The sequence below is a fragment of the Lagenorhynchus albirostris genome, chromosome 5 (assembly GCF_949774975.1).
Source record: "Lagenorhynchus albirostris chromosome 5, mLagAlb1.1, whole genome shotgun sequence".
Classification (NCBI taxonomy): Eukaryota; Metazoa; Chordata; class Mammalia; order Artiodactyla; family Delphinidae; genus Lagenorhynchus; species Lagenorhynchus albirostris.
In genome coordinates, this window is record NC_083099.1 from 47,391,544 (window position 1) to 47,419,419 (window position 27,876).

Consider the following 27,876-nt stretch of genomic DNA (forward strand, 5'->3'; position numbering starts at 1 on the left):
TGGTCTATTTCTCCACTCTGCCCAGAATTCACCTGGATGGTACGTTTCTTGCTCATCCCCCATCATGTAATCTCCCTCAATCTATGGATTACTTATAATAATTATGCAGGTAATTTTTTGAATCCCTCCCATTCATTACCAGGTATCATCATGCCAGATGCCCTCACCCTGTAGTCATCTTTAGTGGGCAGATATCCCAAATTTACTGATGAGGAAATAGTCCAAAAGCCGTATCACCCAAAGGCATGTGGCTAATTGGAGGTGGAGATGAGATTGAGCCCAGTCCTGTCTGGCTGTGAGCTTTCCATTTTGTACTACTGCATCCTTATTTTTCACTAAGCCACACTGCTGTAAGTATGCCAGGTTCTTTCTATTACATGATCTGAAGTTCTTTCTATTACCAGCTACATTTATGTTCCCCATACTCTCAATCCCAGACCAAACTCCCACTTCATCTTCAGTTTTTCCTGATCTCTTCACTTTTTTATTGCTACTTATCCCCCTAGGACATAGTATTCCTATGTCCTCTTGTTTTCCATCTTTTTCTCATCTACTCTTTCCTTCTTAAAAAAAAAAAAAGAAAGAAAGAGAGATAAATGAAGGAAGGAAGGAGTAGTCAGTTCCTATAAAACTGAGTTCTTTGAGCCTCATTGGGGAGCAATTAATTTTAGGAGCATAAAGGTTGCTGATCACTTTTACACTAACACCGCTACTTTACTAGACGGACCAACAGTATAAAATCTGAGGACAAGTATCCTCAACAGGAGCAACCTCAATGAAAATATTCCCTTTGTTTACAGAAAATGCTAAGAGTTATTATAACTTGACTTAATGAAGCAATATTATAATACATAAAGTATACAACACAGCACTATAAATATATCTTCAAATCCATGGAAATTCCATAATATCATTACACTACAATCAAAATAAAGTATTTCTACCCAGAAAATTGCTTTGTCATGTGTTTCCACATTATATCCAAGTATCTTCTTTAGTTTTGAGGCTATAAAGAAAGACATATAAAGAAGTACATTCTGCCCTGGTATTTAAAGTATTGCTGTAAGATTTGAACCTGGAGGTTAGCAAGTGACATTCATGGGCCTGTAGTACATATTAGAGGCTCAACAATTCACACTTTATTTCTAAACCAAGATATAACCCGTTTCTGATTAAATTGTAAAATGCCAGAGCTCCTGAAAATGCCTGAGTAAAAGATGAAAGTAAAGCCATTTCCTTAAAATCAGATTACCTGATATATAAAAATGTGTCAATGTGTTCCTCCCTTCTTGAAGAGAGGAAAGGAAATAATGGGTTATGATGAAAACGTTTTTAAAATATCAAGCTAGGGAATGGGATGAACTGATAAAGTATATGAGTTGTTTTTTAACATTCTCACTGAGTTTGGAGATTGGTAAAGAAACATTTAAAAATTACTTTTCAATAATATTTGAGAGGATAAAAGACAATTTGATCACGTCTGTCCATTACGATGCTAACTTTCAGCTCTTCCACTATCTTGCCCCTTAGTCATTAAAAGGCACTAAGGCAAGCTGTCATGGATTTTTGTCCTCATGTTGCTGTCAAAATAACCCTGTGTAATAACAATTAGTTTATGTGAAAAAAGTGATTTGAAAATGAAAAGTGATGCCTAAAAACTAAGTAAGTAATTCTATTAAGTACCCTTAGAGTAAGCTAGAATGAGGCCACTCTTTTATCATTTGCCAACAGATGAAAGCTATAGCAGGGTAGAAAATCGGGCCATTTCTAACTAGGAATTCTTATTATCATTTTTCAGCCTTTTACTTTATGAGTCACGTGACTTAGGAAAACTCCCTACCTTGAACTTTCTTTGATGCCCTCTTGTGTGAGGGAGTTTATTTTCAGTTGCATTTCTTATTTTGAAGTTGGAGTCCCATTCTCTGAGACCACCACAGGGCTCTCTACATTCTGAGCAGCTGCCATTTCAAAGAGGAAAGATAAGAAAGAATAATTCTATCTATTCCATTTTTAAAAATCAAAATACATCTAACTCAGCACTGGTAGGTACATTAAAAATAATAATGCAATTCATTTAATGAATTTTCAGAATACTGATTAGACCTAGGTTCACAATACAATGGATCTTACCCTTCCACCACACTGTGGAACGAGCTGCAGGAAAAGATCTTTTACTTCAAACTGAGGCCAGTGGCTCACAGCTGATTTCAACTGCCTTAAACCCAGTGAGGGCGCTGGCAGGAAGGGCAGCGTGTTCCAGCTGACTCAGTGGTGCACCATTTTTGTCTGGAGGACTGATTTAGATGCAGGGAAGTGGAAAAACACACCAGCAAGACACTAAATCTGGCTTCTCTTCCAAACTTAGTCCCACCAATTATGAAGGCTCCCGAAGGAAACGACCTGCTGCCTGGATTCTAAATTCCCTGGCACAGTTCCATTAATTAGCTCAGCAATTACTGATTTTATCAGTTCAAACTCGCAGCCGTGGTCAAACAAAGGGGGCGAAACACCTTTCAACAAAGTCAATCATTTTCATTATTGACAATTTAGTATTCACTCTTTCCGGAGCTGTACTTCAGTCTCTGGTTTCCAAGGTTTCCAATGATATTGTCTATATGAAAAGGCAATTCTTTGGGACCAAAAAAAAGAAAAACTTCTTTGAGGTTGAAGACATTTATGTCTTGCCGCTACTGCCCAAAATCACTGTACTTACTTTTCAAGCATTTCAGAAGGTAATTATTTTTCCGTTAACATACACCACAGAACCACTCAGACACAATGAAAACATTTTCTCCTTCAAAGTTTTAAATAAGTATGAACCTTACCTTAAAGCAGTAAGCTAATATTCGCATGTCTGAAACTGAGTTTTTCTTTTGACATTTCAATTTTACAGATATTTTGTCATTAGCTTCAGTGAAACATTATGACCAAACTTGCCATGTATTAGTTTCTTTCCTCAATTGTACATTCCCTCCTCACACTGAGAAGGAAATCAGTACAAATATTTCTTTTTTTTTTTTTTTTTTTTTTTTTGCGGTACGCGGGCCTCTCACTGTTGTGGCCTCTCCCGTTGTGGAGCACAGGCTCCAGATGCGCAGGCTCAGCGGCCATGGCTCACGGGCCCAGCCGCTCCGCGGCATGTGGGATCCTCCCGGACTGGGGCACGAACCTGTGTCCCCTGCATCGGCAGGCAGACTCTCAACCACTGCGCCACCAGGGAAGCCCAGTACAAATATTTCTTGAGGAGGTCTAAGAATATCAATTCATGTTGCTGGGGTAAAAAGAGTATCACAGGGATGCAGCCATTGTTTGCTTGCTCCCGACACAGTAAGTCTTGCAGACCAAGGAGCACAATCACTACTAAGCCCACTGTCCTCTACTTGACTCCAGCCTGCCTTCTTCCTTTTCCTGGCTCCTCATTTCAGCCTTCTTGCATTCTCCTCATAGGGAAATAACCGACCTGCAAGCAAACCCAAAACAAAAAAGTTGTATTTAAGCTTCGAGTCCCAGTGACTAAATCTGGGAAAAGGCAGTCATTCACTGCTTAGGACGGAAGCCAGTCCCCTTTCAGAGGTACCTGAGTTTTAAATCTAAAACTTGAAATAAGACAAAGTCTTATATAGATACTTCACCTTTCCATATTCTCTACTTTCTCCTTTTTGAGTTATCTTCTCTTCTACTGCATTTCTTCAACAGCCATTCATAGACTATTACACTATACATTATCAGTAAATATATTTTTCTCACCCTGACCATTTTCTTTTTACCATAAATAACCCCCCTTAAAAGAAAAGTCTACCAATATTTGCAAGATTTCTTTTGGTTTCTCTTTTCTTCTGAAATATTTTTAATAACATTTATTCAATGTCTTAGTCCAGGCTGCTATAACAAAATATGGAGACCTAGTGATTTAAGCAACAAACATTTATCTCCCACAGCTCTGGAGACTGGGAAGTCCAAGACCAAGGTGCTGACAGATTTGGTGTCTGGTCAGGGTCTACTTCCTAGTTCACAGATGCCCTACTTCTCACTGTGCCCTCATGTGGGGAAGAAGTGAGAGAGCTCTCTGGGGGTCTCTTTCTGTTCACAAGAGCTACACCTTCATGACTTAATCACCTCCCAAAGGCACCATTATAAGGGAGTAGGCGATGGGCTTAGGACTTCAACATATGAATTTGGGGAGGAGGACACAAAAATCCAGTCCATACACTCTGCCCCTGCCCCTCTCCCCAAATTCATGTCCTTCTCACATGTAAAATACATCTCAACAGTCCTAGAAGTCTTAACTCATTCCAACAACAGCTCTACAGTCTAAGTTCAAATCTCATCCAGATAGCTAAATCAGACATGGGTAAAACGCAGGATACAATCCATCCTGAGGTAAATTGCTCTCCAAGCTGTGAACTTGTGAAATCAAACAAGTTACACGTTTCCAAAATAAAATGGTAGAACAGGCATGTGACAGGCATTCCCATTCCAAAAAGAAGAAAGAACAAAGAGGTGATAGGTCTCAAGTAAATATAAAACCTAACAGGGGGAAACTCCATTAAACTTTATGGCTCAAAAATAGCCCATTGGTCTGATAATCTGCCTTCCAAATGTACTGGGATAGCAACATCACCCCCAAAGGTAATGCCCACGCTGTGGCAACGGCCCCACCTATGCCGCAGCTCTCTGAAGTAGCCCCACTCTTGTCAGGGCTCCATTGGCTGCAGCCCACACCACAGGTCTCTGCAGGGATGCCCCCAAGCGAGTCACTAGACTGGGGCACGCTAGCCCACCTGAACCACAGAGGCAGCCTCACTCACCCTTTGAAACCACTCTGCAATATCTCAGAAGAAAAGATCCAGGAACTTGAAGACATAGAAATAGAATCCAACTCAACTAAAGCATAGTGATTTAAAAAAGGAACCAGCTGAATAAAAATGAAAAAGCCTCCATAACTAGTAGGGCAATATCAAGCATCTTAAAAGAAAAAAAAAAAGAGGGGGAGACAAAAAACTTCAGAAAAAATAGCAATAGAAAAATGTTCAAATTTAATGAAAATCCAAGAATCACAATGAATTCCAGTCAGCATAAACACACACACACACACACACACACACACACACACACACACACACACACACACACACACCAAGAAAACTGAGGCACATCACAATCAGATTGCTTAAAATCAGTGAGAAAGGGAAAGTTGTATGAAACATTATACTACGTGTTATAAAGGACACTAAGAGAATAAAGGACATATTTCCTGCCCTAAGAATATTGTTTTAATTTTCAATTTATGTATAAATGTGATTTGTATGTGAGACATCCAAATTTGGGACATCTGGGATTGGGAGGGTTATGACAGGCAGAACCAAAATTCTGATGTGGGTACAGAAATTTGTAGGAACCCAGGAGCAAAGCCAAAATTGAGAAGTTTGCAAATTACACAAGGAAGAGTCCATCTGAATTAGATGGTTGAAGAGACAAATATGAAACTTGGCAAAGGGAAGGGAAGTATCAGAACAATACTGGTAAGAAAGATTCTTCTTTTGTGGCAGATCAGGAGTATCTCAGAATAAAGAATCCTAGAAGTAGTCAACATTGAGAAAATGAGCTGGGGAGAGCATTGAGCCCATGAGGGCATCTGTCAACTGCAAGTAGAACATTCCCAACCTAGGAACAGAAGTCTTTGTGAGATATTCTAAAACAGCTCATCATTCCACATTTCAGACCTCAAGTCCTGAAGATTCCTGTTTCAAAAGGTTGCTTGTTTGTCTCCTTGCTTTATCATTTCCATTTTCTCATGATCCCAACTAGCCAATCTGATTGCAGTTTCTTTCTTTGTCCTCCAATCTACGCTGGACAGAACTACTAAATAAAATTTTCCTAAATGCTGTCTACATCAGGTCTGCCCAAATTTCCTCAAAAACCTTCAATGCTTCACTGTTTCATTTTTTCTGTTAAATGTGAACTTGGCCTGGTTGCCAAGATCTTCCAACAGACATCCTTATTAGACCTAGGCACTGTTATGTCCTTAATACTCCATCTCTGATCTAGTCATGTCCATCTTGCCCTCCATTATTGTGCCTACTTGCCTACCTTTATTTATGTTCACCATGCTCTCTTTTTTTCCCTCTACCCATCCATCCTTCAAATACCACCACTCACCCTTGAAGTTCTTCCTCATGTCTTTTCCTGCTTAAGAATTACAATAGGGGCTTCCCTGGTGGCACAGTGGTTGAGAGTCCACCTGCCAGTGCAGGCGACATGGGTTCAAGCCCTGCTCTGGGAGGATCCCACATGCCGCGGAGCAACTGGGCCCATGAGCCACAACTACTAAGCCTGCGCGTCTGGAGCCTGTGCTCCGCAACAAGAGAGGCTGCGATAGTGAGAGGCCCGCGCACCGTGATGAAGAGTGGCCCCCACATGCCACAACTAGAGAAAGCCCACGCACAGAAACGAAGACCCAACACAGCAAAAATAAATATATAAATTAATAAACTCCTAAATAAAAAAAAAAAATTACAATAGGAGTCAAAATCTTGTTTATATGATTTAGCAGTTAATTTTCAGTACCATTGTACAATGTTCAAATACATGCTTTTATATGTCTTTAATTCTTACTTACCTATTAAGTTTTTTGAGTTAAGCCTATAATTTATCTTTCTTCCACTGCCTCCAATGCCTAAGACAGTTTTAAAGCACATAAAATATAAATAATTGTCGACTGATTTAAATAAGTGGACTAAAGTAAATATATTCTTTCAGCTATTCTTCCAAAGACTATTCGCTTGATTATGAGTTTTAATTCAAAGAGCTAAGACATATATAATCCAAATTAGGTAACAAAGATCCCTAATTTTTTAATATATATAAAACTTTTCTGTAGCCAATTCCTAATTGCCGTGGTTTAGTGGCTAAACTCCAAAGGTGGATTCCTTAGGTCATAAACATGAATATCTACTGCTGATACTAAACTAAGTTCGCATATTCTTTTGTCAGTAGGTAAAAGAACTACAAATCAGAATGATATGTTGGAAATATGATGAGCAATGAATTCACATTGGCCTAGAGAAAAATTCTTGTCCTGCAACTTAACAGACGAGAGCTCATCATCAGATTACTTCACCAGTAGCGTTGGTTTTTGAGAGGTTTAAATGAAATTGTGACAGAGTCTAGAGTGAGAGCTTTTCATTCTCTCCCTGAGTGTGAAGAGAGTATTTAGACACTATTCATATTCAGACAAATGATCTCAATTTTAAAACCTTGTTACATTCCCAACCTTTTCAAAAACAGAATTCTATTAGCTTTTTCTCTGTATTTATTCATATTAAAGGTCATGGAACTCAAACTAAACTTCAGGGAACTTACTACAAGCAGATTTCAAGAACTATAACTTTACTACTGTGGTCTTTTTAGTCTTTAGTTTATGTATTAAAATATCATGCTTGTTTGGAAGCAGCTGTAATACCTCCCTCACTTTCAAGGACTCTCTTCACTTTCTAGTACTTTCTTGTTTCCAAGTATAAAAACATAACACGTAATTTTGTGCCTGTCACACATAGTGGATGACCAAAAAATTTTATCTTTTGGTTTTCCCACAATTTATATGATGCCAGAATTACAGGATAGGTAGAAAGTACCAAAGACATGGTATGATTTATATTGAAGAAAAAAGTGCAAAACCTATAGCTTATCATGTGGGAAATTATTATTGTAGGTCATGCATTAAGGAATTAGTTCCAAACTCCTAAAACTCAAAGAGGGGAAAACTACCATAAAAGCCAACAGTTGGGTCCATTTTGACTACCTCTTCTTCAAAGAATATTAGGAATATACCTACAATACAACAATGAGATTGACAGTTTCCATTCCAATCATTATTGGAATGTAGCATTATTTAATGTAGCAGTTTAGAAGTGAGAAAAATAACATAGTCCTTAGTGTCTGGACCAAACGAGGTATCAGAGCAGAAACTGCACATCTGGATCTTGAACCATCAGATGCAAATTCTGTAAAAAAATTAGGCATATTGTGAAACTAACAAACTCATTGTTGACTAGGTTTTAAGAAAGTCCTGGCCTTCCATAGATGCTGTTTTATAACATAATCCTATCACACAGAAAACTGCCACTCAAGTACTCTAGATCAGAGCAACTCAGTCATTATATCAAAAAAGAGAAAAAAGAAAAGAAAACTGAGAAGAGTCCATTCTGAAGGCAGTCAAACTAATACACTTGCCATGAGAATATAAAGAAAGCAAGGGAGTGTTTTGAGGGTACCTGTTAAATTCTTTTATTAAGTAGGCCCAAATGTGACTAAACAAAATTAGTTTGGATCAGAGTTGGGGTGAAGTTAAATAGATTCTGTGACAATTTTCTTTCCTGTCTTGAGATTTCTTGACTGCACAGCTCGCCTGAATTAATTGTATGAGGCATAAATTTTGGAAGGAAAAAAAAGAAAGAAGTAATTCCTGCTAGTGTGCAGGGGATAGCAGAGTCCAGGTCAAAACCTCCAGGGAATCAATTATTAGTTTCTAGACTTGAACACTGTGTGTGAAACATTTTCATTAAAAATGTAAATGTAGAAGTCTAAGGTGACTGTTTCTTTCATTGTTGTTTAAATTCAGTACCTTGTCTGACCCAGTCTCCACAATGAAGTTTGTGCCCTAACGTATAGCAACATTTGTGACGTCCAGAGCACGGCTCTGCCCAGTTAATGGTCACAGTTGCTTCTTCATCTTCACATGCACCAGCAGGATGCTCAAAAAGGGAAATCAAGGCCGTTGTGAAAGCAATTACTTGAACCTTGGGAGAGACATTACAAGAAAAACAAACATGGGTAGGGTAACTGTTGCAAGAAGATTCTATGCTCTTTATGATTAATAAGGAATAGGTATTGAATTAACAGGCATTTCTTTAATATTATTTAAAGGTTGCAGGCAGTTATATTGAAAGACATGACACTACAAGGTTGCTAATGCAATTACCAAGGGCATTTTATTTGTTTGTTTTTATGATCTATTTGTCATTAAAAACAGTAAAGATGAGGGCTTCCCTGGTGGCACAGTGGTTGAGAGTCCGCCTGCCGATGCAGGGGACACGGGTTCGTGCCCCGGTCCGGGAAGATCCCACATGCCACGGAGCGGCTGGGCCCGTGAGCCGTGGCCGCTGAGCCTGCGCGTCCGGAGCCTGTGCTCCACAACGGGAGAGGCCACAACAGTGAGGGGCCCGCGTACCAGAAAAAAAAAAAAAAAAAACAGTAAAGATGAAAGGCTTACATAATTATGAGTGGAAATTGTTCGAATTAGACTATTTCAGCATTCCCAGGCATATTCTACTGTCGTTCAGTAAGAAGTCATTTTTCAGAGGTCGGGTGGAATTTGATGGGAAGACAGAAATCATTGTATGCAGTGTCTGGGGCTCAGTGCTGCTCTCTCTAATGCACCTATTCCTTTGTCACATGAGACAGGAAATAAGCATTTCCCAGGAGCTTGCTACTGAGAAGCCTGAAATCTTATAAATGAAAATGTGAACAATTTGAAAGAATTATTAGAGATAACTTTAGACACAATATTAAATGTTTATTAATATTGGGGTCTAATAGATTAAGCATCTTATGGTGAAAAAGTTAGCAAATACTTTTTTCCTAAATAAGGAAGATGAGATTATACACAGGCAAGAAAACCATAGGGCAGATTGGTTTTCATATGCAAGGAGGGGAATTATGACCTAATCCATCTTTTTCATGTCCAAGGTGTGCGGCCTTGTAATCTATAAAGTAGTTCAATTAGGGGGTCACATTCATTGTACTCTATTTCTATTTTGAGCTAAGCTTTGATGATTAAATCCATAGTGTTCAACCTTATCCTTCCCTCACTTACCTTTCCGGTTATGTCTCCAAGAGAAAGAATCGACTCTTTGGCGTCAAAAGGGTCGTACCAATAATCCATGCAAATTGGTGTTCCTTTCAGGCCTTGGAGCTTATATTGACAAGGAAATTCTTCTTTGGACAGCAGATCATAGAAACAAATCTCTTTTCTTGTAAAAGCCACCTGCTATCTAAAGTAGCAAAGTAGAAAATCAGAAAATATTTCTGATGGATTTAGTGAAAACAATATGAAAAGCAGACATGCAAATCTTAGCACCAAATCAGACATTTTCACCTGAGGGTCCTTAATGTATTACAGAAGTATAGCATGGTGGCACAAATGTGCTTTATTCTAACCAAGTATTCTAGGCAAGATAAAAACTTTCCCATTTGAACACACTTTCTTCCCTATCGCTACTTCACAGACCCCCAACTTCTTCCACCCATGGGAGACGAGGCAACTAATCACAGGAAAGACAAAGACATAGAGGTCTACAGCATCACACAACCATACAGAAACTTTACAAACCATGTTTTATGAGGCAAGCAGAGGCTTTCACAGAAATAAATTGATAAAAATTCTGTAAGTAGCCTTCCTAAGTCAAATAAAATCCTAAAAACTATTTAAGAAAGGGTAAATACATTTGTAAATAAAATTGACAAAGCTTTATCTAGACTAACCCCCCCAAAAAAGAGAGAAGATACACATTACTAAATCCAGAAATAAAAGAGTAGATATTACCATCAACCTTACAGAAATTGAGAAAAGGATTATAAGAGAATACCATGACCAACTGTAAGCCAACAAATTAGATAACTGAAATGAAAGGTACAAATGCCTAGAAACACAAAATGACCTAAACTAACTTAAGAAGAAATAGAAAATCTCAGCAGACATATAATAAATAGAAAGATTGGATTTGTAATCAAAAAAATTTCCCACAAAGAAAATCCCAGGCCTGGATGGCTTTTCATTAATAAGTTCTAGCAAACATTTAAAGAATTAACCCCAATCTTTCTCAGACTCTTCCAAAAACTAGAAATGGAGGAAACACTTTCCAAATCATTTTATGAGGCCAGTATTTCCTAATACCAAAACCACACGAAGACATCACAAGAAAAGAAAACTGCAGACCAATATTCCTAATGAATAGAGATGTAAAAATCTTCAGCTAAATATCATCAAAGAGAATCTAGCAACATATAAAAAAGGTTACACACCGTGACCGAGTAATATTTATACCAGTGTAGGGAAACAAAAGTTGCCACCTCAAAATGTGTCTATCTGGCATGAGGATTAATTTAGGTTGGTTATTTTTAAGAAACAGAAGACTCAAGAAGTTTTTCTTTTTACCTCCCCCCTAGCTGCCTGAAGAATTTGGATAAAGGGCCTGTTCCTAGAATAGAGTTATCACCAGAGATATCTGCAAAGACCATGGGCTAGATGCAATGGCAGAAACTCAGGGTCTAGAGTCCACTCTGAGTCCCAGCATCTCTGTATGGCCCAGCAAATATTTGTACACCAAATATTTGCTTTTCCATCCTCATGTAAATTGCCTTCATGCCCTTTGAGATCCCAAACCACCATCCCAACACCCTCTTTTGTCTTTGTTAAAGATGATATTTAAGGTGAAGACTTTGGACACTTTGGTGAGTTACTCAGTTTTCCTGGGTCCCTTCCATATATACATGTTATTAGACTTTTGTTTGATTTCCCTTGTTAATCTGTCTCATTTCAGTTTAATTATTGGACCAACCTAGAAGGGTAGAGGAAAATTTCTTCCTCCCAACACCAGGAATACCAGGTTTAACACATACAAATATCAACTAATGTAATACACCATATTAATAGAATAAAGGAAAAAGGTGGTATGATCATCTTAATAAATACAAAAAAGCAGTTTTTGACTTCCGGGAAGATGGCGGAAGAGTAAGACGCGGAGATCACCTTCCTCTCCACAGATACACCAGAAGTACATCTACGCGTGGAACAACTCCTACGGAGCACCTACTGAACGCTGGCAGAAGACCTCAGACCTCCCAAAAGGCAAGGAACCCCCCACTTACCTGGTTAGGGCAAAAGAAAAAACTAAACAGAGACAAAAGGATAGGGACGGGTCCTGCACCAGCGGGAGAGAGCTGTGAAGGAGGAAGAGTGTCCACACACTAGGAAGCCCCTTCGCGGGTGGAGACTTCGGGAGGCGGAGTGGGGGAGCTTGGGAGCCGCGGAGGAGAGCACAGCAACAGGGGTGTGGAGGGCAAAGCGGACAGATTCCAGCGCAGAGGATCGGGCCGACCGGCACTCACCAGCCGAGAGGCTTGTCTGCTCGCCCGCCGGGGCGGGCGGGACTGGGAGCTGAGGCTCCGGCTTTTGTCGGAGCACCGGGAGAGGACTGAGGTTGGCGGCGTGAACACAGCCTGCAGGGCGTTGGTGCGCCGCGGCTGGCCGGGAGAGAGTCCGGGGAGGGGTCTGGACCTGCCGAAGAGGCAAGAGACTTTTACGTCCCTTTCTGTTTCCTGGTGCACGAGGAGAGGGGATTAAGAACGCTGCTTGAGAGGGCTCCAGGGACGGGCGCGAGCCGCGGCTAAGATTGCGGAGCCCAGAGACGGACATGGGACGCTGAGGCCGCTGCTGCCGCAGTCAGGAGGCCTGTGTGCGAGCACAGGTCACTAGCCACACGCCCTTCCGGGGAGCCTGTGCAGCCCGCCACTGCCAGGGTCCCGGGATCCAGGGACGGCTCCCCCGGGAGAGCGCACGGCGCCCTCAGGCTGCAGCGTCACGCCGGCCTCTGCCGCTGCAGGCCCGCCCCGCACTCCGTGACCCTCCCTACCCCCCGGCCTGGGTGAGCCAGAGCCTCCGAATCAGCGGCTCCTTTAACCCCGTCCTGTCTGAGCAAAGAACAGACGCCCTCCGGCGACCTACACGCACAGGCGGGGCCAAATCCAAAGCTGAGCCCCTAGGAACTGTGAGAACAAAGAAGAGAAAGGGAAATCTCTCCCAGCAGCCTCAGAAGCAGCGGATTAAAGCTCCACAATCAACTTGATATACCCTGCATCTGTGGAATACCTGAATAGACAACGAATCATCCCAAATTAAGGAGCCCTGTGGATGAAAGGCTCTTGGTGCTGCAGCCAGGAGTCAGTGCTGTGCCTCTGAGGTGGGAGAGCCAACTTCAGGACACTGGTCCACAAGAGGCCTCCCAGCTGCACATAATATCAAACAGCAAAAATCTCCGAGAGATCTCCATCTCAACGCCAGCACCCAGCTTCACTCAACGACCAGCAAGCTACAGTGCTGGACATCCTATGCCAAACAACTAGCAAGACAGGAACACAACCCCACCCATTAGCAGAGAGGCTGCCCAAAATCATAGTAAGTCTACAGACACCCCAAAACACACCACCAGACGTGGACCTGCCCACCAGAAAGACAAGATCCAGCCTCATCCACCAGAACACAGGCACTAGTACCCTCCACCAGGAAGCCTACACAACCCACTGAACCAACCTTAGCCACTGGGGACAGACACAAAAAACAACAGGAACTACGAACCTTCAGCCTGCAAAAAAGGAGACCCCAAACACAGTAAGATAAGCAAAATGAAAAGACAGAAAAACACACAGCAGATGAAGGAGCAAGATAAAAACCCACCAGACCTAACAAATGAAGAGGAAATAGGCAGTCTACCTGAAAAAGAATTCAGAATAATGATAGTAAGGTTGATCCGAAATCTTGGAGATAGAATGGACAATAGAATGGACAAATTGCAAGAATCAGTTAACAAGGACCTAGAAGAACTAAAGATGAAACAAGCAACGATGAACAACACAATAAATGAAATTAAAAGTACTCTAGATGGGATCAATAGCAGAATAACTGAGGCAGAAGAACGGATAAGTGACCTGGAAGATAAAATAGTGGAAATAACTACTGCAGAGCAGAAAAAAGAAAAAAGAATGAAAAGAACTGAGGACAGTCTCAGAGACCTCTGGGACAACATTAAACGCACCAACATTCGAATTATAGGGGTTCCAGAAGAAGAAGAGAAAAAGAAAGGGACTGAGAAAATATCTGAAGAGATTATAGTTGAAAACTTCCCTAATATGGGAAAAGAAATAGTTAATCAAGTCCAGGAAGCACAGAGAGTCCCATACAGGATAAATCCAAGGAGAAATACGCCAAGACACATATTAATCAAACTGTCAAAAATTAAATACAAAGAAAACATATTAAAAGCAGCAAGGGAAAAACAACAAATAACACACAAGGGAATCCCCATAAGGTTAACAGCTGATCTTTCAGCAGAAACTCTGCAAGCCAGAAGGGAGTGGCAGGACATATTGAAAGTGTTGAAGGAGAAAAACCTGCAACCAAGATTACTTTACCCAGCAAGGATCTCATTCAGATTTGATGGAGAAATTAAAACCTTTACAGACAAGCAAAAGCTGAGAGAGTTCAGCACCACCAAACCAGCTCTACAACAACTGCTAAAGGAACTTCTCTAGGCAAGAAACACAAAAGAAGGAAAGGACCTACAATAATGAACCCAAAACAATTAAGAAAATGGGAATAGGAACACACATATCGATAATTACCTTAAATGTAAATGGACTAAATGCTCCCACCAAAAGACACAGATTGGCTGAATGGATACAAAAACAAGACCCATATATTTGCTGTCTACAAGAGACCCACTTCAGACCTAGAGACACATACAGACTGAAAGTAAGGGGATGGAAAAAGGTATTTCATGCAAATGGAAACCAAAAGAAAGCTGGAGTAGCAATTCTCATATCAGACAAAATAGACTTTAAAACAAAGACTATTAGAAGAGACAAAGAAGGACACTACATAATGATCAAGGGATCGATCCAAGAGGAAGATATAACAATTGTAAATATTTATGCACCCAACTTAGGTGCACCTCAATACATAAGGCAAATACTGACAACCATAAAAGGGGAAATCGACAGTAACACATTCATAGTAGGGGACTTTAACACCCCACTTTCACCAATGGACAGATCATCCAAAATGAAAATAAATAAGGAAACACAAGCTTTAAATGATACATTAAACGAGATGGAGTTAATTGATATTTATAGGACATTCCATCCAAAAACAACAGAATACACATTTTTCTCAAGTGCTCATGGAACATTCTCCAGGATAGATCATATCTTGGGTCACAAATCAAGCCTTGGTAAATTTAAGAAAATTGAAATTGTATCAAGTATCTTTTCTGACCACAATGCCATGAGACTAGATATCAATTACAGGAAAAGATCTGTAAAAAATACAAACACATGGAGGCTAAACAATACACTACTTAATAATGAAGTGACCACTGAAGAAATCAAAGAGGAAATCAAAAAATACCTAGAAACAAATGACAATGGAGACACAATGACCCAAAACCTGTGGGATGCAGCAAAAGCAGTTCTAAGGGGGAAGTTTATAGCAATACAAGCCCACCTTAAGAAGCAGGAAACATCTCGAATAAACAACCTAACCTTGCACCTCAAGCAATTAGAGAAAGAAGAACAAAAAAACCCCAAAGCTAGCAGAAGGAAAGAAATCATAAAAATCAGATCAGAAATAAATGAAAAAGAAATGAAGGAAACAATAGCAAAGATCAATAAAACTAAAAGCTGGTTCTTTGAGAAGATAAACAAAATAGATAAACCACTAGCCAGACTCATCAAGAAAAAAAGGGAGAAGACTCAAATCAATAGAATTAGAAATGAAAAAGGAGAGGTAACAACTGACACTGCAGAAATAAAAGAGATCATGAGAGATTACTACAAGCAACTCTATGCCAATAAATTGGACAATCTGGAAGAAATGGACAAATTCTTGGAAATGCACAACCTGCCAAGACTGAATCAGGAAGAAATAGAAAATATGAACAGACCAATCACAAGCACTGAAATTGAAACTGTGATTAAAAATCTTGCAACAAAGAAAAGCCCAGGACCAGATGGCTTCACAGGCGAATTCTATCAAACATTTAGAGAAGAGCTAACACCTATACTTCTCAAACTGTTCCAAAATATAGCAGAGGGAGGAACACTCCCAAACTCCTTCTACGAGGCCACCATCACCTTGATACCAAAACCAGACAAGGATGTCACAAAGAAAGAAAACTACAGGCCAATATCATTGATGAACATAGATGCAAAAATCCTCAACAAAATACTAGCAAACAGAATCCAACAGCACATTAAAAGGATCATACACCATGATCAAGTGGGGTTTATTCCAGGAATGCAAGGATTCTTCAATATACGCAAATCTATCAATGTGATAAACCATATTAACAAACTGAAGGAGAAAAACCATATGATCATCTCAATAGATGCAGAGAAAGCTTTTGACAAAATTCAACACCCATTTATGATAAAAACCCTCCAGAAAGTAGGCATAGAGGGAACTTTCCTCAACATAATAAAGGCCATATATGACAAGCCCACAGCAAACATCATCCTCAATGGTGAAAAACTGAAAGCATTTCCACTAAGATCAGGAACAAGACAAGGTTGCCCACTCTCACCACTCTTATTCAACATAGTTTTGGAAGTTTTAGCCACAGCAATCAGAGAAGAAAAGGAAATAAAAGGAATCCAAATCGGAAAAGAAGAAGTAAAGCTGTCACTGTTTGCAGATGACATGATCCTATACATAGAGAACCCTAAAGATGCTACCAGAAAACTACTAGAGCTAATCAATGAATTTGGTAAAGTGGCAGGATACAAAATTAATGCACAGAAATCTCTGGCATTCCTATATACTAATGATGAAAAATCTGAAAGTGAAATCAAGAAAACACTCCCATTTACCATTGCAACAAAAAGAATAAAATATCTAGGAATAAACCTACCTAAGGAGACAAAAGATCTGTATGCAGAAAATTATAAGACACTGATGAAAGAAATTAAAGACGATACAAATAGATGGAGAGATATACCATGTTCTTGGATTGGAAGAATCAACATTGTGAAAATGACTCTACTACCGAAAGCAATCTATAGATTCAATGCAATCCCTATCAAACTACCACTGGCATTTTTCACAGAACTAGAACAAAAAATTTTGCAATTTGTATGGAAACACAAAAGACCCCAAATAGCCAAAGCAATTTTGAGAATGAAAGAAGGAACTGGAGGAATCAGGCTCCCAGACTTCAGACTATACTACAAAGCTACAGTTATCAAGACGGTATGGTACTGGCACAAAAACAGAAATATAGATGAATGGAACAGGGTAGAAAGCCCAGAGATAAACCCACGCACATATGGTCACCTTATCTTTGACAAAGGAGGCAGAAATGTACAGTGGAGAAAGGACAGCCTATTCAATAAGTGGTGCTGGGAAAACTGGACAGCTACATGTAAAGGTATGAAATTAGATCACTCCCTAACACCATACACAAAAATAAGCTCAAAATGGATTAAAGACCTAAATGTAAGGTCAGAAACTATCAAACTCTTAGAGGAAAACATAGGCAGAACACTCTATGACATAAATCACAGCAAGGTCCTTTTTGACCCACCTCCTAGAGAAATGGAAATAAAAACAAGAGTAAACAAATGGGACCTAATGAAACTTAAAAGCTTTTGCGCAGCAAAGGAAACCATAAAGAAGACCAAAAGACAACCCTCAGAATGGGAGAAAATATTTGCAAATGAAGCAACTGACAAAGGATTGATCTCCAAAATTTATAAGCAGCTCATGCAGCTTAATAACAAAAAAACAAACAACCCAATCCAAAAATGGGCAGAAGACCTAAATAGACATTTCTCCAAAGAAGATATACAGAGTGCCAACAAACACATGAAAGAATGCTCAACATCACTAATCATGAGAGAAATGCAAATCAAAACTACAATGAGATATCATCTCACACCAGTCAGAATGGCCATCATCAAAAAATCTAGAAACAATAAATGCTGGAGAGGGTGTGGAGAAAAGGGAACCCTCTTACACTGTTGGTGGGAATGTAAATTGATACAGCCACTGTGGAGAACAGTATGGAGGTTCCTTAAAAAGCTACAAATAGAACTACCATATGACCCAGCAATCCCACTACTGGGCATATACCCTGAGAAAACCATAATTCAAAAAGAGTCATGTACCAAAATGTTCATTGCAGCTCTATTTACAATAGCCCGGAGATGGAAACAACCTAAGTGTCCATCATCGGATGAATGGATAAAGAAGATGTGGCACATATATACAATGGAATATTACTCAGCCATAAAAAGAGACGAAATTGAGCTATTTGTAATGAGGTGGATAGACCTAGAGTCTGTCATACAGAGTGAAGTAAGTCAGAAAGAGAGAGACAAATACCGTATGCTAACACATATATATGGAATTTAAAAAAAAATGTCATGAAAAACCTAGGGGTGAAACAGGAATAAAGACACAGACTTACTAGAGAATGGACTTGAGGTTATGGGGAGGGGGAAGGGTAAACGGTGACAAAGCGATAAAGAGGCATGGACATATATACACTACCAAACGTAAGGTAAATAGCTAGTGGGAAGCAGCCGCATAGCACAGGGAGATCAGCTCGGTGCTTTGTGACCGCCTGGAGGGGTGGGATAGGGAGGGTGGGAGGGAGGGAGACGCAAGCGGGAAGAGATATGGGAATATATGTATGTATATAACTGATTCATTTTGTTGTGAAGCTGAAGCTAACATACCATTGTAAAGCAATTATACTCCAATAAAGATGTTAAAAAAAAATACAAAAAAGCATTTAACAAAACCCAATGCATTTTCATGATAAGAATATTCAACAAATTAGGAATAGAAAGAAACTTGATAAAGAGCATGTACAAAACAAAACAAAAACACAACCTACAGCTGATATCATACTTAATGGTGAAAAATTGATTGTATTCTCCCTAAGATCAGAAATAAGACGAGGCTGTTCACTCTCACCACTTCTATTCAACACTGTGCTGGAGTTTCTAGCCAGGGAAATTAGGCAAGAAAAGTAAATAAAAGGCATCCAGATTGGAAAGGAAGAAGTTAAACTAACTCTATTCGTAGATGACACGATCTTATATACAGAAAATCTTAGGGAATCAACAACAACAAAACCAATTAGAACCAATAAGTGAGTTCAGCAAAGTTGTAGAATATAAGATTACTTTTTAAAAACTATTTATATTCACTAGCAATGAACAATCTTGAAAATGAAATATCAAAGGCAGTGTAAGAGACAGAAAAGACAAAGCACAAACTGGGATACAATATTTGTAAATTATCCATCATATAATTGCATATAACCAGAATATATAAAGAACTCTCAAAACTCAATAATAACAAAATAAACTCAATAAAAAATGGGCAAAGGATTTGGACAGACACTTCACCGAAGAGGATAAATAGCAAATCAGCACATGGAAATATACTCAACATTATTCGTCATTAGGTGATTCAAACTATCAAACAATTAACAAACTATTAAAAAAATCATAAGACACAGAAATATGTACATGAGTGGATATTTGATGATATTAAGGAAATACTGCTATTGATATTAAATGTGATATGGTATTATGGTCATGCTAAAAAGACTTTTTGAAATACTGAAATATTTACAGATTAGATGATTGGATGTTTTGGATTTCAATAGAGGGGAGATGTAGATGAAACAAGATTGGCTATGAATTATAAATGGCTACGGGTAGATATTGGTTCTTAATGGGATTATCTCTGCTTGTGTGTAAGCTTAAATTTTTTCATAGTAAAATTTACCATCTGCTTAATGTAAAATACTAAGACTATGGATTTTTTAAGCTGCATTCTTCCCTCACAAATTGATTTTCCTTTCAGTATGTTATCTTTCTCATAGGTCTAGTTATATGAGGGTATTTGGGCTGAATGGGCCCTACCCAACAAAATTAAGAAACTGACTAGTACAGTGGTCAACATCAGATAAGCAATTCCCTGAAATAGCACTGAGCTGTGCTATGCACTGATATAGCCTCTCAGCTCTGCGTACAGATCCAAGACTCTGCTAACAACTACAGTCATAAAGGTCTTATCAGCTAGTAATGCAGCATGGCCTCACTGGGGACAGAGCCAAGAATCTGAGTCACTACCGGCCTTGCTATTTAAAGGCACAAAACAGAACAGTCTGTGAATTGGAGTAACTCACTTGGCTTTACTTGCGTTCCCTCCAGGTGAGATGAGAGGTACAAAAGAGTGATGCAGCTCTCTGTCACTGCTCGTGTTACACTTGCTATTGATCAGGAGCCCTGTCCTATCATTTCCCCCCTTTTACAAGCAATACATTTATTTCTAAAGACTCTGTACCTTGCTTACATTTTCCAGAGAAGCCATACTTGTCAGCCACAGGTGTTTAAGCTTGTTGGCATCTGAAGTGATGGGAAGCATTTCTTGCAGCTTTAAATTCTCTCCCCAGATTCCTACTACACCTTCCTTCCTGATGATCAGATAACGACTTGAACTTTTCAAGAAAATTACTTTTTGAATGGTGTCCTTGCGTTTCACTGGGAGGCGTTCAAGGTCTTTCCACTGGGGAACCACCATTGCCTTTGCTTGTTCATCTTTCTCATAAAGTGTTAACAGCATAAATGAAGTCAGCTTGTCCCAATTAATACAGCCATCTTGGGCCACATCCACTTTATCAAACAGCTCTCCATGGGCTTCCCTGGTGGCGCAGTGGTTGAGAGTCTGCCTGCCGATGCAGGGGACGCGGGTTCATGCCCCGGTCCGCGAGGATCCCACATGCCCGCGGAGCGGCTGGGCCCGTGAGCCATGGCCGCTGAGCCTGCGCGTCCGGAGCCTGTGCTCCGCAACGGGAGAGGCCGTAACAGTGAGAGGCCCGCGTACCGCAACCAAAAAAAAAAAAAGAGCTCTCCATAGTCTTCCTTTGTGCCCCAACCAACAATCTCTGTCATCCTCTGCACAAACTCTTCTCTGGACATACAAATGGTTTGACTTGGCTCTGAGGGCTAGAAACAGGAAAAAAAACAAGACATCAGTGAAAACGTCCTAAATACCAGAGCACTGTGCTACCCCCAAAGGTGGATCTAATCAGCGATTCTTCCAAGATGCAAAGAAAAACATCTACTTTATAATGGTGCTATGCTTAAATGAATTGGGGCTGCAGAGCAAATAACTGACAGACCTACAAGCTGACATCCTCAATCACAGATGTCCTTATAACTGGCAGAGGGAGATAGGAGAGTCAGAGGTTTGATATGATGATGGATGCAGAGGTCAGAGTGATGCAGGGCTATGAACCAAGGACTGCAGATGACCTCTAGAAGCTGGACAAGGTAAGGAAAGAGGTTATCCCCTAGAGGCTCCAGAAGGAAGACAATCTTGACAACACATTGATTTTAGCCCTGTAAAACCCATTTTGGAATTCTGAGCTGTAGAACTGTAAGATGATACATTTGTGAGATTTGTGCTACTAAGTTTGTGGTAATTTGTTAGAGCATCAATAGGAAAAAAATATAGTGGTTTAGAGAAAATGGGTGAATCCCTGAAGAGAGCTTAGCATAGCCAGTAAAATGATATCCCAGTGACACTTTAATCCAAGGGCAAGAAGTCACCTCTATGAACACACCATTACAAAGACAGTGAAACCTTATAAGCTGATTTTCTTTATTCGTGGTAGTTATGTTCTATAAAGCCTTTGCAAACACTAAATTAGCAGATACTGAACCATGGCTTTTATGAGAAATACAACATTAGGTTTCTGTGAGCCTCTGGTCACAATATTTTCATCGTCAATTCATAATTTTGTTTTATGTCTGTTTCCACTGAAAGACATTTTAATATATATTGTTAATTCATTAACAGTGAATTCATGGCCAACATTACTATAAGTCAAGACAGAGTGAAGCTTATCTAACACACGTATTTTCTCCATAAGGCACAGCACAACCTTCTTGCACTTAGACAGAACTTTACACGACACTTGGGGAGCCATTTTAAACAGTGAAATCACCGAAATAAGCACAAAATGCAAAAGCTTGGCACCAAGTGGAGCACAAATAGGACACTTGTTTACAGTACGAGAGCTGGAATAAGAAGGTAGGGTGTCACTGAGTTTGACCTCAGCACTGAACCGGCACACTGGAAGACTGCAACTTTTTGCCACTCTGTACATGTGTGTGAATGACCATGAAGGTGCCTTGAGTATTGACTTGGGGGTTACAAATAAATTTTAGCAAGTAGGCAAATTCACAAATACAGAATCCATGAATAATGAGAAGCATCTGTATTTCAAATAAGTATATAGCTTAATATTGATAGGCTGTTTAGTTCGGTGAGCTTCATGATGAGAGAATCTATTTTTCTACTACCTCAGAGCCAAAGAGTCAGAATTGACAGTAAGCACAGGGAGGCAGCATATTGTAGAGCAGGTCAAACAATTGTAGGTTTAATCCTGGTTCCACCAGAGACTGTGGGAACTACTGGCAAGTTACTTCACTGTTGAGGCTTAATTCTCCCATCTGTGAAGTGGATATAGCAAAATATCAGTCTCAAGAAAATGATTATGAAGGTTAAATGACATATCAGTAAATGCAGAAAAAGCATTTGACAAAATTCAACACCCATTCATGATCAAAACTCTCAGTAAACTAAGAATAGAAGGAAACTTCCTCAACTTGGTAAAGAATATCTGCCCAAAACATACAGCTAACATCATACTTAATGGTGAAACTTGTAGCATTCCTACTAAGGCTCAGGTACGAGGCAAGCAAGTCTTCCTCTCACCATTGCTTTTCAACATCATCTTGGAAGCTCTACTTAATGCAATAAGACAAGAAAAGGAAGTAAAATTATAATGATTGGGAAGAAAAGTAAAACTGTCTTTGTTCACAGATGACATGATCATCTATGTAGAAAATCTGAAAGAATCAACAAAAAAGCTCCTGGAACTAAGAAGCAATGATAACAAGATTGCAGGATACAAGATTAATATACACAAGTCAGTAGATTTCCTATACACCAGCAATGAATGAGAAGAATTTGATATTAAAACCACAGTATCATTTTACATTAGCACCCTCAAAAATGAAATACATATAAATCTAACAAAGTGTGTATGAGATCTATATGAGGAAAACTACAAAATTCCTATCAGCAAAGTCAAGAACTAAATTATTGGAGAGATATTCCATGTTCATAGGAAGATTCAGTATTGTCAAGATCTCAGTTCTTCCCAAGATAATCTATAGATTCCATGCAATTCCAATAAAACTCTCAGCAAGTTATTTTGTGGATATTGAAAAACTGACTCCAAATTTCTATGGTGAGGCCAAAGACTGAGATGAGCTAACACAATGTGAAGGACAAGAACAAAGTTGGAAGCCTGACTCTACCCAACTTCAAGATTTATTATAAAACTGCAGTAACCCAGACAGTGTGGTTGGCATAAGAATTGGCATAAGAATATAGAACCAGATCAATGAAAGAGAATAGAGAGCCCAGAAACAGACCCATATAAACACAGCCAACTGATCTTTGACAAAGGACCAAAAGCAATACAATGGAGAAAAGATAAAATCTTCGACAAATGGTGCTGGAATAACTGGACATCCACATAGCAAAAAAATGAATCTAGACACAGACCTTATACCATTCACAAAAATTAACTCAAAATGGATCACAGACCTAAATGTAAAACACAAAACTATAAAACTCTTAGAAGATAACATAGAAACAAACCTAAATGACCTTGAGTTTGGTCATTTAGGTTTGTTTTTAGATGCAACACCAAAGGCACAATCCATGAAAGAAAGAATTCATAATCTGGATTTCATTAAAATTTAAAAGCTTCTCATGAAAAACAATTTCAAGAGAATTAGTAGACAAGCCATAGACAGGGAAGTATTTTCAAAAGATACATCTGATAAATAATTCATCCAACATATACAAGGAATTCTTAAAGTTCAACTATAAGAAAACAAATAATCCAATTAAAAATGGGCCAAGGACCTTAATAGATACCTCACCAAAGAACATATACAGATGGCAAATAAGCATATGAAAGGATGTTCCATATCATATGTCATCAGGGAAATGCAAATTAAAACAACAGTGATATATTACTACATACCTGTTAGAATGGCCAAAATCTGGAACACTAACAACAGTAAATGCTGACACAGATGTAAAATAACAGGAATTCTCATACGTTGCTGGTGGCAACGTAAAATCATAGAGCCACTTTGGAAGAGAGGTTAGCAGTTTCTTACAAAATTAAACATACTCTTACCATATGCAGATCCAGCAATCACACTCCTTAGGATTTACTCAAAGGATTTGAAAACTAATATCCACATGAAAGCCTGCACACTGATCTTTATAGCAGCTTTATTCATAATTAGCAATACTTGGAAGCAACCAAGATGTACTTCATAGGTGAATGGATAAATAAACTATAGGACATCCACAGAATAGAATAGTATTCAGTGCTAAAAAGAAATGAGCTCTCAAGCCATGAAAAGACATGGAGCAAACTTAAATGCATGTTACTAACTGAAAGAAGCCAATCTGAAAAGGTTACACGCTGTATGATTCCAACAACATGACATTCTGGAAAAGGCAAAATTATGGAGACAGTAAAAAGATCAGTGGTTGCCAGGGATTAGAGAAGTGGAGGACGATGAATAGGCAGAGCACAGAGAATTTTCAGGGCAGTGAAGCTACTCTGTATGGAACCACATTAACGCATACATGTCGTGATACATTCATCCAGACCCATAGAACGTACAACACCAAGAGTGAACCTTAATGCAAACTGTGGACTTTGGGTGAGTATGATGTGTCAAAGTAGATTTATGAGTTGTAACAAGTGTACTACTCTGGTGGGGATGCGGATAATGGGGGAGGGTATGCACGTTTCAGGGTAAGGGGTATATGAGTAACCTCTGTACATTCCCCTTAATTTTGTTGTGAACCTAAAACTGCTCTAAAAATATAAAGTCTTAATAAGAACGGTTAACTGAGATACCACGTGTGTGAGAACTAAGTAATCAAGTGTTTAACAGAAGTTAGTCTAAGCTTTTAATTAATTAAATTAACTTTCTGAGAAATAATTGGTATTTAGCCATTTGAACTACTCAGAAGTCCATCATTCTTAACTTTGTTAAATTATTTTTAGACTAAAAAGTTTAGATGATGGAAATTTTTCAGTGACCCAGATTTTCAGTACGGAAAGAAACCTGATCTTAACAACACACCATTTGAGCCCAAACTGCAAACTGTTCCTGAAAGCTAAGTCAAGTTGATCTTGTATTTTAAACTAGTATGTAATGACATCAATCAGCCTCTCAAATCTATATCATTATCCCTTTAACAAAAAGCATTTTAAAGCCAAACCTTATTTTCTTCCTATAAGTTTGTAATTTATTTTTATTTCTACGAACAAGAAACTGTTTTGACAAATACCAAGACAACTTCTTTTTTTAATTCTAGAATATGGAATGGCAAATAGACCATAAACAAAGAAGAAAATAAATTTTCTTCCCCAAAGTAACATATACAATCAACTTTATAATTTTCTGCACATGGATAATGCCAATATGCACCGGGGGAAAATTTGAGAAATACTTCCAATTTATGAAATGTGACAGAGAAGCACAATTGTATGACATACTTGGCAATTCTATTACTAATTGTTCACTCACTAGCTTTTTTTGCTTTTAGTTTTAAAATAAAACCATGGTTTTACCATGAAAATCCTTCATTCTAAATAAATATGCACCAGGGAAGTCCCACATTAAACAATTTTATTCAAACAATATTTATTATTGTTGAAGACACATCCACGTCAAGTTAAATTCACAAGCATATATTTAGTCTAGCTAGGGAAATATTAAGAATTTATGAAATTGGATTTCATTGTAAAACATAGAGCATAAAATAATTCTCAGTCCCTTCAACTGAAAATTTAATTAGTATAGCTTTAACAAAACCTTCTTCCCATAGACAATTTGTTCTAATTTGAATGTAGGCCTTCCAAATAAAAACTACTTCATAATGTTTTAAAGTATACCCTTTCACTCCTATTAGTCATGATTCTCTGTCTGGTTTTTTTGAGCAATAATTAGTACTCCTGCATCTATTAGAACTCCTTTTCTAATAAAATTGAAGAGTGAATGATCCATTAGAAAACGTATTCTCATTCAGCTCTTCCTAAGATGATGTTAACAAATTTATTTTGCTATGTCTAGGTAACTATGAGTAAGAAAATAACCAGCTATGGCCTCTCATTGTTCTTGCAAGGAAGCTAATATACTCAGAATGTCTGGCTGATTATCTCAGCCAAGCATGACTTTAGACCTTTAGAAAATCTTCCTGTCTTCCTGAATCCCTTTCAAAGAACATTCTAAAAATCATCTCCTTTTGCCTAGAAAGCATTTTCTGCAGCTACAGTCAGTTCTTGTGAGCTGTCTTTAAGAAAAAAAAAAAAAAAGCATGAACTCTGTTACATACTCTTCAGCTTTTGAGCTTTGTTAAGATTTGGATTTCACTGTAACTTATATAAAAACTGAGCACTAAGGCTAAGCACAAAATTCTGAAAATATACCCTTTCTAAGAAACTTGACAGCCCTTTTTTTCACCAAGAAGAGATCACGTACTTTCAATTAGCAATATATGAGTGTGCCAACACATTTAAAAATTATTTATTTTTGCATAAAATAATCCTTGTTTACTGTAGAAAAGGCAAAATATAGATAAGCCAAAAATTAAAATCCTCCGTAACGCCAAAAGCCTACCAGACTTGTTCCTAGGCAGAAACAGAAACACCTGTGCATTACTTACCAAATGGTGTCATGATTTACATACCTTTGTGCGCTGCTTTTTCCATCATACCATGAAGCTATGCCTTGTATAATATATATTGGTCTTTAACATCATTTTAATGGCCACGGAATATTCTATGGAAAGGCATGAAATTTATAACCCCTGTTAATAAAAACTTCAGTAGTTCCCAATGCGTTCCCGTTTCATATAAACCACCCTGCAACATACATCTTTGCTTGTTTGTCCAATTATTTCCTGAGGGAAATTCCCTAGAAGTAGAATTGCTGAGTCAAAGAATTTGCACAAGTTTTTGATATATTTTGCGAAATCTTCCTCCAGAAGACTCAACAAATTTACAATTCCATTAACAAAGTATGAGACTGCCTATACCTCACCAAGCTGGGGTATTCTCATTCTTCTTAAGAGTCACCAACTGGTTTCTAAAAAATAGTTCCAGTACGGCTGAACACCGACATACTTGCTGGCAAAACAGATCAAACATTCCCAAAGCAGACACAAATCTTTCCAAATCTGCCGACTCTTAGAAATGTTGTTTATCTTTGTTTTTTCCTTGACTTTTTCCTATAGCAATATTTTATAATGAAATGAGGGGAAAAAATTTTTCTTTTTTTTCCTACTCTGTAAACATGGACTTTCCCAAGACAAGAATACAAGTCCTACTTTAAAACTACAGAGAGATCACAATCCAATTTAGTCAGAAATCTGGGTATTTTCTCCTTTGTCAAAGCTGATAGTGGGTTAACATGTCACTGACCCAAGTTGCACTGCCTTTATCCATTGCTGAGTATTTACTTTCAGATTCTGAAAATTAATGTCAAATGGCAAGTTGTAAACCACTTAGAGAAGTACTTCCATCCATTGATCTATTTATTAATAAAAATATATATTGAACATGTACATCATACAAGGTATCATGAGGTAGATTTATTCATTCATTCAACAAACACTTATGAAGTGACTTCTCCATGCCAAACACTATTCTAAGCCCTCAGCACCAGCTCTGAACAAGGTAGTTGAAGTCTATGCTCTTCGAGTACTTACGTTAGAGTGGGGAGCCCAGGGATGCTGATCCCATTGAATGACACATGGCTCTAGGTTACCAAAAGTAAAAAAATCACAAGAATCACACTAATTATTGCTTTTCCTAATTTCAAACTGAATTTAGGACTTAAACATGGCAAAAA

The 27,876-nt window shown here is 38.6% G+C and overlaps 1 protein-coding gene across 1 annotated transcript in view; it reads right to left on the reverse strand.

The window, feature by feature from the left end:
• WDR49 (WD repeat domain 49) overlaps positions 1 to 27,876 on the reverse strand; it is a 140,375-nt gene that overhangs the window by 95,356 nt on the left and 17,143 nt on the right. The window contains 5 exon segments of the mRNA XM_060149012.1: positions 8,624 to 8,798; positions 9,875 to 10,045; positions 16,629 to 16,634; positions 20,195 to 20,544; positions 20,766 to 20,856. Coding sequence (XP_060004995.1) covers positions 8,624 to 8,798; positions 9,875 to 10,045; positions 16,629 to 16,634; positions 20,195 to 20,544; positions 20,766 to 20,856 — 793 coding nt within the window.